We start from the raw sequence: 12147 nt of genomic DNA, 5'->3' as shown, positions 1-12147 counted from the left end.
TAATATGACACAGCCCAATGTTGCGCAGTCTTGATCAGATTAGGGATGGTAAAATCAGCTTTGAAGCTAATTGATCCTGAAATCAATCCAATATACTGAATGATAGGTCACACAACATGGCTTTTTTTTTTTTTTATGAAAACATAGCCCATGATGCCCCTGGTAATTATTGGCCAGGAACTATAATTCGATCAGTTGTGGAGAAACGAGTACACCAGAATACAATAGAATAGTATAGCCTATTTTCAAAAATAGACACATTTGTAACCTTAGAGCATACTTTATATGACTGAATATATGATAGTGTAGCATATAACCAAGGATGGGTGTCTTTTATTAATATTTTCAACCTTGGATAGAATTGAATATTATAAGATAGAAGAGAAAACATTGTGTTAGGCTATTTATAAAACATATTACCCATGAAGAATTCACATATTAGACAGCAAATTAGTAGAATAACATTTAACGTTTTCTCAAAACTTATTTAAAAAAAAAAAAACCCTCTAAAGAATAACTTTAAAACGACAATTTACCCTATCCTTTGTCAGATTTGCAAACAGCAACATGTTGCCGTCAACAGTATCCGAACTCTTTTGAATGCGCCTCGGTGTGTGGCGCATGCGCAGTGCTTGACATTTGAAGTTGCTACTCCGGGGTGTTTGAACAGGAAGGCGGACATGTTGGTCAGGCTGTGGGAGAAAATCGGGCATCGTACGCTGGTTTTTTTCTTCTTCTCGAAAACTAACTTATATCTAAACGCGATTACAACGTCGTCGTTTCGAGAGAGTGTGCGCGTCCGGACGACAAACTACCAACAGTCACTGACAATGCACCGGATGTAGCGGAGGGACCGCCGTTAATCGTTGTAACCAGCCCGTGTTTAAACTCATTTGGAAGAAGCAGAAGTTTTTTTTTTTTTTTCCCACCACTTCTACTTTTGAGCTGTCAGTTTCTATTGTCGTTTTCTGCAAGGGCCTGGCACAGATATGGGAATGGACCTGGACTAACCTTCCCCCTTCAAATGTTGCTTTTCCAGCAGACATTACATATGTTTTAATTACCTTTTGTTTGGATGCAGTAACATTTTTAAGCCCTTATCCTCCGGTGGCATCCTGTGGAGGCTGACTAATCTTTTTCGCCTCATTTATCTTGAAGTTATTCGCCCCACACACACACACACACTGGGAAAACCTCTTTCGACTCTGAAAATGTGGCTTTTGTACATTCAACGCAACCTTAAACGATTCATCGTCTGTGCGAGCTCCAGGAGAACGATGTGTTTTCTTTGAAGAGAGGCGGAAAAAGTTCACACGGAAGAAAGGAACATTTGGCTAGCTAGCTACCTTAGCTGGCTGCTGAAGCTAGCTAGCCAGCCTTCTGTCTCAGCAGGGAGCTGTTTTTTGTTCACAACCCGACGCCGAGGATGAGTTTAACAGCAAAAATGTCCACCGGGGAAAGCATGGAGGCTCGGTTTGAAAAAATCGATGCCATGTTGAAGGACCCAAAGTCAGAAGTAAACACGGATTGTCTGCTGGTAAGTTTGTAGCCTACTAGCTGGCGAGGCAGCTAAGCTAAGCAAGCCAATCACTCGGGGTCAGTCTACTCCTTGGAGCAGAAATTATTTCCGAGTCCAACAAGTCGTCTCACTTGTCACTAAAGGAATGCACTGATGTGGTTTGCCGACAGGCCGTGTTGTCTCACACACTGGATCAAGTTCAAACACTTGTATGAGTTACTACATTTATGTGTCTAGGATATCGGGAAATGAACGATTTTCCTGTAGTGTAATGCTTTATGAACTCACTGCCACAAACAGTATCTTATAGCTGCAGGGTTGATGTTTAACTTGCGATTTACTGTTAGCACTGATAACGTTGCCTCGATGTGGAGTCTCATTTAAACGCAATGTGTGGCTGAAATACTCTGACAGATGGCAACCGTGTGTCTGCTCTCCACATTGAGGTCATATTCGGTTAGTTAAGAAGACCTTTGTACTGTAACAACTTATATTCGTTTGTGCTTTTTTTTTTTTTTTTAAATATAATAAGCGAAGTGGTTAGGTGTGCTGTTTAGTCTAGATTCATGTGATCTAATCTTCATTTGAAGTGATAGGCTGCCCGCATGCCTGTTGTAACCTGCAGGCCTCCAGCAGCTGTATCAGTACACCTGTTGGCAGAAGTTTGCCCTTGCTTTGCTTCCTGTCGGGCTCATGAAGTGACTCTCCTGTCTGTGGAAAAGAAGGCTGCTGCTGCTGCTGCTGCTGCTGCCACGTGCTAAAAACCTAAAGCAACACCTTCATAGGTTTTCATTACGTGCTGCAATCCCAGGAACTGAGTCACCGTGGAGTGGATTGCCAAAGGGGCATGTTGTTGTGTCAAGTGTTTGTTGATATCTGGAACCTCTCAGCTAGGGTGACAGTGGCACTGAGTGTTGTCACAAGGATTTGGCTCTTCGTGACTCATGGGAGTCTTTGCCCTGCATATTGTGATTGAAAAACCCGAAAACGTAATGCTTCGAATTTCCAGGGAGTGACTATGGCACCTTTTTTTCATTTGCATGTATGGAAGTAGTTTTTATTGTATATTTTTTTTGCTAGCTCTAAGTAAGGACAGAATATGTCAGTTACTGAAACTATTTTTTTGTTAGCAATACAACACAAGAATCAGTAGCATCATGTATCCCTGTCAATAAAATTAACCTATTATTTACTATTATACTATTATTTTTGAACGTCCCATAAAATGAACTGGTTGCCTTTAATATGCATATTAAAGGCAGTATAAGTTGCAAACTTAGCTAAAGCACACCAAGCTGTTTTGGGAAGGGGCCTTGTCCCAATATCCCACCCACACACACTACTTGTTTAGTGTTTGTATAGCTTGCTCTAGATAGCCTACTTTCCAAAAGAAAACATGCTTATTCTTTGTGACCTCCCATCCTGTTGCAGAAAGAGGCAATTAAACTCACCTAAAAAAAAAAAGTGCACACTCTCTGCATTTTTAATGGCAAAAAGCTGTGGGGACGGTTCCTGCTGGCAGCCTCACACACAAGGGTGTTGTTTCTCTTTTTTTCCCCCCTTTCTGCAATCTCGCCTGATCAATGAATGGAGGCCTTTAGCTGAGGCTCTCTCTGCGACCATGCAACTCCACCCACAGCTTAATAAAATTCCATGCTAATCAAATAACCTCTTGTCTTTGACTGGCCTGGAGTTCCCTGTGTCCCAAAGCCATTCTGCATGTCTGGAGGGAGTTGAAGCCATGCAGGCAGCTCTGAGGTAGCTGGGTGTGGGCTCTGCTGCTGCTACCCATAAACCAAAATTATGTGGACTGAAGACTCATGTTTCTGAAGGCCGTGAATCAGGACATTTAACTCATAAAGCAGCCAACATGCTTGGCTATGAGTAATAGGTTCCATCAGAATGTACAATGCGGGCCTTTTACTAGCCATGTTTCCATACCTGTGTCTCGAGCTGGCACTGCTTTAGCACTGTTGGGCTGGTACATTTTTCCTATAGAAGTCTGGTCTGGGTTGTGTGATGATGACATTTGGCATGCACCTTAACACTCAGCTCCAGGCTGGCCTGTTGAGCACAGTACCCTGTCATCCTTATCTCCCCCCTTTAAATAAATCCTGCTGTGAGAGAAGAGCGCCTTATCTGGATGAGCTGCCCCCTCCCCAATCACTGTGCTCCAGGCGGGCTTCTAAGAGCTAATGTGAAGAGACAGAATTCCTCACATTGTGATGTGAAAGCTCACTGACATTAAGTGTCTGAACATTGCCTTTGTGTGTATTTTATTTTGGTAGCATTCAATATCTTGAAACAGATGCTATCATCAAGTGGTTTGTTCTCACACTTTAGGTGGAGGTTTTAAAAGTTAACAATGACAGAAAAAGGGGGTTATCAATGTGTTGAATAGTGTTTTTTTTTGTGGCACTTCCTTTGGTCCTTCAATGGAGTGTCATTTATTTTAAACATTTAAGTATTTGTTTGATACGTTGGTCGAACATGTTTTGCGAAGGCTTTGCCTCTGTTTGATATATTAAGGCCTTGCAGTCTTTGTTCTAACTTTGACACGTGTGCTGCTTAAGCTTGTCTAACTTTTGATTTGCCTGTCATCTGTTATTTTGACTCTCAATCTATAATATTAGGTATTAAAGGAAAAAAGCAAAACACAGCTAGACCAGTCTCAAATACAACGATTAATCATGTAAATGCTGCATGTACACGTCATGTTGGATGCTTATATTCACAGCTATTTAGGATGTCAGGCAAAATAAGCAGTTTTTTTATATTGACATTTCCTTCGACACTGACAGAAATATTTATGTTGCGTATAAAGGGAGGTGCTTATAACTTCTTATGTCATAACTAGTCAATAGGACTGCCTGGCTTATATAAATTGGAACCAAAGATGCTAATGTTGAATATTTTGATTATGTTAAGTATATGTTTTTTGTGTGTTCACTTCCAATTATTGTCCGACCGACAAAGACAAAATGTGGACTGTTTTCCACATCAGGCTAAATTTAGCCACTTGTTCAGATAATGCACTACACGTCCTTAACATATGCCTAAACCAATGAGACTTGCAACCGTAGAATGATCAGTAGAGCACCTTTTTTTTTGACGTGCTTCTTAATTACCTTGCTACAATCTACTTGGGCCCATCCTGGGTAACATCCTGAGTAAAGTCAGTCCTTGTTTAGTCTTTGTAGAATGCCTGCCCTAGTTCTATCGACCTTTGCCTTGAATGGACAAACCTTAGCTGTCAGATGTAGTCCTAGCTGATAATGCATCTGTAGTCTGTATTTGGTTCTGCACTTGACAGATAAGAATGATTGTTAGGCCAGAGTTATGTATGCAGACTAAATAAGATAAAATCAAACATTTCAACTTCGTTCATTTGGCACAATGCACGAGGAAGAGTATTAAAGACGAGACTGGTTATAATCTAATTTCAAGCTGCAAGTTTTGCACTTTGTAGATTGGAATTGACAACACATTTGTTGTGAACATTTAATAAGAAGTAAGATTGAGTTTCAGCCTGTGCTGGTGTATGAATTCACCTGCTTTGTTCATAATATACATTGAAAACAAAGAGAACAGACCATCAACGCTTCATAGAATAGAATAGCTTTATTTGTCATTGTACAAGTACAACGAAATTCGATCAGTGCAACGAAAACCTCTATAAAGTGCTAGAAATAAAATACAATACAAATACAAGAAACATCAAGTTTTAGATAAAATAGCATTTACATTAAAGGGGCTATATGTAACTTTACATGTATAAATCGTTTTTTTATCACCCATTAATAAGCGAACGGTTAACTGATGTGAAAAAGTAGATGTTCACTGTCTATCTGTGTTACCTGTATAAAAAGTTTCCCCGGGTCGTATTTTCCGCGAAAGCTCCAGGAAGTGACATTTTATGCACGTTCTCAACATCCTCCTCGTAGATCAACAGTACAAACTCATCACACACTCTCAGCCAGTGCCTGCCGAGACTGTCGTTTGTGTATGACCACTTACCTCCTCTGTAAACATTATGCCAGTAAATATCCAGTGTTTCGCGACCGATGATTGTGCTTGTTTGTGTACGTACGAGCGAGCACATATGACGAGCACGCGAGGGAGATCGAGCAACAAGTTACTGGTGCAGTTCGCCTAACGGCCATGCGGTATCGCTACAAACACAGTATTCTTGAAAGTTACATATAGCCCCTTTAAAATCAACTTAATCATAAATCGTGCATGAACATGCAAAAATATGTTTAGTGTTTCTCTGACATATCTAGCCATGTTGTTGTCCTATGGTAATGCAATTGCTGGGATATACTAGAATCTTGGATGCAGTATCCATGGATGCACCATCTTTCTTTGCATAATTGTCCTTCCCCGCTCTTCTACTTAATACCCTGCTAGGCTTAAATTCAGAAGCTTTGAGAAGGATTAAAAGTGACAAAAATGTCATCTTTTTGGTATTATCTATCAAGGTGTGTTTCAATGCTCTGCAAGTTGACTTTCAGTGCAGTCTGGAGGCCATAAAATGTATTTATATAACTTTTGGTATGCTTTGGAGACTGGATGGCAACTATAGAATGTATGTGTAATATGTAGTTAAAAGTATACAGAAACAACTAGTCAGGTAGGTACTTTCAGTTGTAAGTTACATCTCCTTGAGCTGAAAACATGTATCTGTTATGGTTTTGCATTTGATCCATCCCTTTTGTCATAAAGGTTCAGGCTGGACCGGGGTAAACTGCTCTCCTCAGCTATTCAGCAACAACAATTGGTCGAGCTATTTGTAGCTCGGCATTCCCTGAACTGGCTGATTATGTGCAGGAATGCAAACGAAAAAGATCCACTCTATTTAATAATGGTGCATTTTTTTTGCCTTTTTGATTTACCCATTGAACTTTACATCCTCCTGCTTTCCTTTCTTCTGCAATTCTCGTTAGCTTGTCCCACTTTGAAAGATCTCTGCGACCCCTGTCCGGTGAAGATGGTTGAAGTGAACTCATGATGTTTAATGAGAAGGTTATTGGCTGTGGTGGTGAGGTCAGAGCTGTCAGAGGGGGCAGAGATGGCAGGACGGCCGAGTTTTTTCTCGAGAATCCGGGGCCCGGTCAGTGGAAACTCGTGAGTTCTCTCCACTGTTGCGATAACTCAATTACATTTTGACATGAAAGCGTTTGTGACAGTGATTCTCGCTCACTGGGGCCTCATAAGGAAATGGAATGCCCGTGTTTTGCCACCCCTGGGTTCACTGTCACTGTCGTTTAACTAGTAGAGTTGTTAGATATGCAGTCTTTCTAGGTAAGTGGGATTTCCTGTCAGTAAATGTTATGTAGAGCAGGAGTTTGGATAAAGTGCTTGTTAAAAAAACTTAGTGGTAGTGTATTGTACCATTATTGTTCAGTCTAAAAGCAGATGGATACATATCCCCCTTAGATCCCCATTTCTCTCTGACTGGCTGTACCTAGAGCTGAGGAAGCACTGTGGTATTTCATGCTTTGAATAGCTTCATTGGTTTGTATGATCACATTTGTCTTTCCACAGGCCCGACCTGCAATGGCACTGCCCGTTATTTGCATGCCAAACTGAACAGCTGTCTGCACAATTGCTCACATGTGGAAAGCATATTGTCTTAAAGAGGTGGCAGAAAAGGAAGTGAGAAGCAGGGCTCGACTTAGACCCGTCCACATGCCTTGTGCTGGCATGCAGAAAGGGATGATGTGGCTGAGTCTCCCATGGAAATTTTAACTCAGACTTTTAATGTCTGGAAAAGAGCTTGTGTGTGTGTGTATATGTGTGTGTGGATTTCTCTCCCCATAAGCTTAAAGAAATAATTGCTATATGTGATGTCAACCACTGGCCTTTGCGTTTAGTTTAACTATACATTTTTTTAACATCAATACCACATTTCATTAATAGGGCGATGAGATGGTTTCACATATTATTATTTAGTAATCCCTGGGTTGTGTCGCCCTCTGGCTGAAGCAGCATCAGCAGAAATAGGATAACATCAAGCTCTGCTTTGCTTTCCCTGAGATTTTTTTTCTTCTTCCGAGACTGCCACATAGTGAAACATAGCCTGTGGACTGCTGCGCTACCACTCCGTTGGTGTTGAACTGATGGGATTTTCTGTTTCTTAGGCGTAGGTTGTTAGAATGAATCTGCGTACATTTTAACAGTAAATAATTCCATTAAAAAAAAATCATACTTTCTTGATGTACTTATTGCATGGTTGGTTCAGGGCTTTTACCACAGAGAATGAGGAGATAACAAATGCTAAAGACTAGAACCACAAACATTTAGAACTCAAATCCTTGTTGATGCGTTTCCCCCCCCTCCACTAACGCAGCCCTTTCTGCACTTTTGTGCTGCACATTTTGTATCTTTTATGCCGTTTCCTTCACTTTGCCTGGACAGCAGACAAACTCTTGATCCAACAAGTGCTTATCCAGGAACAGTATCATGTCTGCAAATTACTCTGCAATACTGGCTCATAAAAGAGCTTTGTCAGTTATCCGTTAGTATTAGCATCATATTTGTTAGCAGAGCCTGGAGCTGAGATTGGGCTCAGACATGTTACTGGTACTGGCTGCTCCATCTGACCCTGCAGCAAATGGTCTGACAGCTAAAGCCAGATAGTGTGGGATGATTATGGTAACTAACCCTCAACTTTGATGATTACAAACCAGTGTGCTGCATTTACATTCCATATTTATCGGTTGAACTTGATGACCCTGAGTGCATCTGAGTGTTTGTAAAAATGCAGATGTGTTAATTAGCATACAGAGAGAGAGGCTGCTTCATGGATGAATAAAAATAGGGGTTGGGAATATTGATTCAGCAATATATCTTCGTCCTGACTGTGATAAAATTATTGTATCAAGGGTGCCAAGTATTGATATTTCAATAAAAATAAATTAAAAAGGTGGTCTCAAAGATTTCCCTGCCAAATTGACTTACTGTGTTATGAGAGAGGGCAACGTAAACAGAAGTTAGCCGGCCAAAGAAGAAGACTGCAGGATAATGTCAGACAACAGTGATAAGACCAACAGAGATGAAGCTGACATCAGATTTCTGTGAATGAATACATTAATCCTGCACTTTACTTTCTCAGGGATTTTTATATTCTTTAGTTATTTGGATATGGCGATGCATCATTACATGACTATCGGTAGATCAATTATCGTTGGGGCACACATCTGGATCTTCAAATATAATTTCAGGTCTTTCATCGTTTGAGTTGCCCCGGCCCATACTGTGCTAAATACTGTGCCCCCTGGCCTGTGCTTACAGTGCTCCAAGCCCAACTGGGCCTGAGCTTGGTAACCTCTTGTACCTCTTGCATACAAGTCATCATGTCGTAATACTGATAGTCCTGTATTTTCCTAAAGACCTTCAAGTTCTTGTGGGTTTTATCCAGAGGAACGGTTGCATTGATTAGGCTATACGTCATGTCCACGTTCTGTTCCTGTGCTTGTGTTGTGTGTGTGCATGAGCACTCGTACCGTGCTGAGGCACACCTCTTCCAACTGTGCCAGAGCCAAGGAGTTCTTCCAAACTAGTCGGACTAGTTACACAATGGTCAAAAGAACTGGACTTTATGGGTCAAATGTTCAGCATGGTACAGTTTGACTTGTGTGAGTGCACCCTTTTAATAAGGGCGCTATCACCCTGGAAATCCGTACTGTGCCTAAGCACGCTTCAACCCTAAACTCCAGTTCTTTTGACCAGTGTGAGCGCTTCGTACCATGCTCAAGCACGGTACACTTCCTTGGCCCTGGCACGCTTCGGAGAGGTGTGCTTCGGCACGGTACAGCACGAGCGCGCGGGTACACAATGTTGACATCCTTTATTATGGAGAAATCCGGAGTGTGCTTAAGTGAGTGCGCCCTAAATCTGCTTCTTTTGGTTTCAGTACAAGAGTCCTCTGACTTTTCAGAAGTTGTTCTTCTATTGGACCAGTCAGCCAAACATGCACCAGCCCTCCTCTCCTACTTCCCTTTTTCCGTCACTGTAAGGCATGGTCACTAGTGCTGATTGAATATAAGGCTCACAATGTTACTCTGTACTTGGGATGTATTTTTTTCCCTCCCTTCCTTCACTTTTTGTTGAGAACTTGTTTGGCCACATACCTAAAATAGCTCTCTGACGTGTACAGTCCTGTTAAGGAATGTTACTGTGGCTGTCCAGAGTTCTCTGCGGCAGGAAGTTATGCAAACGTGCATTGCAGAGCACAGAGCCTTGTGATTAGGGTCCTGAAGGACTCAGTTCTTCAGTGTGTCTTTTTTTCCACTGCAGGCTGGCTGGATATTTGGCCAACAAGGTCCCTTTTTTTCACACTCAGCCCATCTTGTGTACGTTCTCCCACCCGAAAGCTGACTTTATGTATTTCTGAAAAAGTGAAACAGACGACGGCTTTCAGCTCAGCCCTGTGTATAGATCACAACCTTATCCTATCATTAATTTCACCCATTCTGTCTGTCTGCATTGCTTTTGTTGTTCCCACCAGCCATTTTTCTCCTCCCTGTTTTCCTATCCCCCTCCCCTCTGCCTTTCTCCCAGCTTCCACCCATCCCGCAGGGCGACTGCTTGTTTTATGTCTCATAGGGGTGGGGGGCGGGGTACGGCCCTGACCTCCACTGCTGAGCAGAAGCAGCAGAGTTACTTAAGAGGATTCCTCGCCGTGTCTGAGCTGCTGATTCACCATGTGTCATCATTGTTTTTCTCCGAGATGCAAAAAGGAATCTGTCACTATCTTAACAGGTCATTCATGATACAGGATTGACCAGATTCTTTCTATGAGTTCATAAGGGATCTTGCTAATGTCAACAAGTGAAGTGAAGCTTGTGAAGGATAAAGTTGGATTAAAGAATATGTTCTTGCCTGATCAGCTGCTGTATTTATTTGTTGATATCATTAGGAAAAGTGAAGGTTCGTTGACCCATGCCACAACGTCAGAAAATGCTCGGTGTCAACATCTGGCACTCTCTCGTTAAAGAGAGGAAAAGCATAACTCTGTGCTGTTTTCAAAATGTTAGCTTGCCTGACATCTTTTAGCCATTGTGGATTATGGAAGATTAGATGAAATCCCACCAGTAGCACTTACACGTCTGACCCGAGACAATCTAGCCGGCACTGTTTCTTTGTTGCTCCTTGACTCCTAAAGATGCATCACATTGTGATTGTATTCTTCCATTGCTTTTAATCCCATAGTAAAGTAAATAAATGAGGACATTCAAGATGCTCTGGCACAGATTCAAACAAGGGTCAGAAAACACTGAGTTGGAGTAAACTTCAGTAAGTGTTGTTTCAGCCCTTTATGGTAAAGTTTAGCTCACTGTACGGTCTTAGGGCTCATTCAAAATCACTGTCTTCATTTGCATTTGTAAGAAACTTTGGCCAGGGGGTAAATTCTGCTGTTGTTGGTCATTAAGCTGAAAGCAACATCAGCCTTTCCTTGCACATACATTAAAGCTGCTAAATTGCAAAGCTGTTCCTTTCAAACTCTCTGTTGTCGTAGTGGCCTCAGAGTTCTCCTGTTGAACTTAAATGTATGGTTCAGAGCACTGTTTAAAAATCAGATTCAATGTTTACTTCTTGGTAATTACAGGACGACAGTGGAGCCAACTATTCTCATATGGTGCTTTCTTTCACACATGCTGACAACTCCTGAAAACGTCCTGACATTTTCACTCAGCTTTACCTGGATTTTTTTCCTGCCAGCCCCCCATTCAATTTTCCATGTGAAGTCAATGTGAGCCGATGTGAGAATCCAGCAGGAAATATTCAGAAAGATTCCCTGTGAATGAGTGAGAGGGGCAAGTGTCATCTATATCCTGCATTCAGCAAACGGCCATAGACTGTATGTGGGCAACCGGTGTGATCACCATGCATGTAATGAACATGAGCAACTCGGCAAGATTTCAGGGGCAGCCTGCCTGAAAATGCCTAGAACTTTTCAGAGGGGCATGTGTGACCATTGCTGGAGTTTGAGTTGTCTTTAGATAAATGTAAAAAGCCAACATGCACTAAAGCTGACAGAAGTGAGAGGTTTTGTTTCCAAAAAGGTTTCTCAGCCATCTTTGAGTGTTGAGGTTTTTCAGTACCGCTATATTCTGTAGATTGTCAAAATACTAACGTAAAAGAGCAATGACATCTTTTGAAGTAAGGAAAGGTGTTAAAAAAATCGGATTTTTTAAAATTTTTTTGTCATTGTTGTCTAGCCCAATTTTCCAGTAGCATGGCTCATACATGAATCTCATGTTAACAACTTTTCTCAGGACTACTACTCCACCTCCTGTGTGACTGCCAGTTACATAGTTTTGACAATAATGACACCAGACATACTTCTATTGTTCTTTTGGCAACTGTCTTTGATGCTTCAGGCTCTTAAAGATACACTAAATATTCAAACATTTTTTGTCCTCGCATGCACTTAAAGACGCACACCTTTTAATTTTTAATTTCTTTTCATGTTTTTCATTGGTGAATTCAGATAGTCCTTATTTATACTGTCGAATGCATGTTTTGAGCAAGTGGAAACACCGCTGGTGTTTAAAAATGAAGTCAATGCTGTGCAAAAAATTGCAGATTTAAATTGTCATTTAAGCTCTTTCCTGTTACTG

The 12147-nt window shown here is 41.4% G+C and overlaps 1 protein-coding gene across 3 annotated transcripts in view; it reads left to right on the top strand.

Annotated features, from left to right (window-relative positions):
- Positions 1–650: 650 nt before the first annotated feature.
- rock1 (Rho-associated, coiled-coil containing protein kinase 1) overlaps positions 651–12147 on the top strand; it is a 33266-nt gene continuing 21769 nt past the window's right edge. For 2 of the 3 annotated variants that reach the window (XM_061044945.1, XM_061044944.1), the window contains exon 1: positions 654–1537. In XM_061044945.1, coding sequence (XP_060900928.1) covers positions 1427–1537 — 111 coding nt within the window. In that variant the 5' untranslated portion in view covers positions 654–1426. Of the gene's footprint in view, positions 1538–12147 lie in introns of all 3 variants that reach the window. The other variant, XM_061044946.1, reaches the window with a different exon arrangement.

Source organism: Labrus mixtus, chromosome 8 (genome assembly GCF_963584025.1).
Source record: "Labrus mixtus chromosome 8, fLabMix1.1, whole genome shotgun sequence".
Classification (NCBI taxonomy): domain Eukaryota; kingdom Metazoa; phylum Chordata; class Actinopteri; order Labriformes; family Labridae; genus Labrus; species Labrus mixtus.
This window is presented reverse-complemented; position numbering and strand designations above follow the sequence as displayed.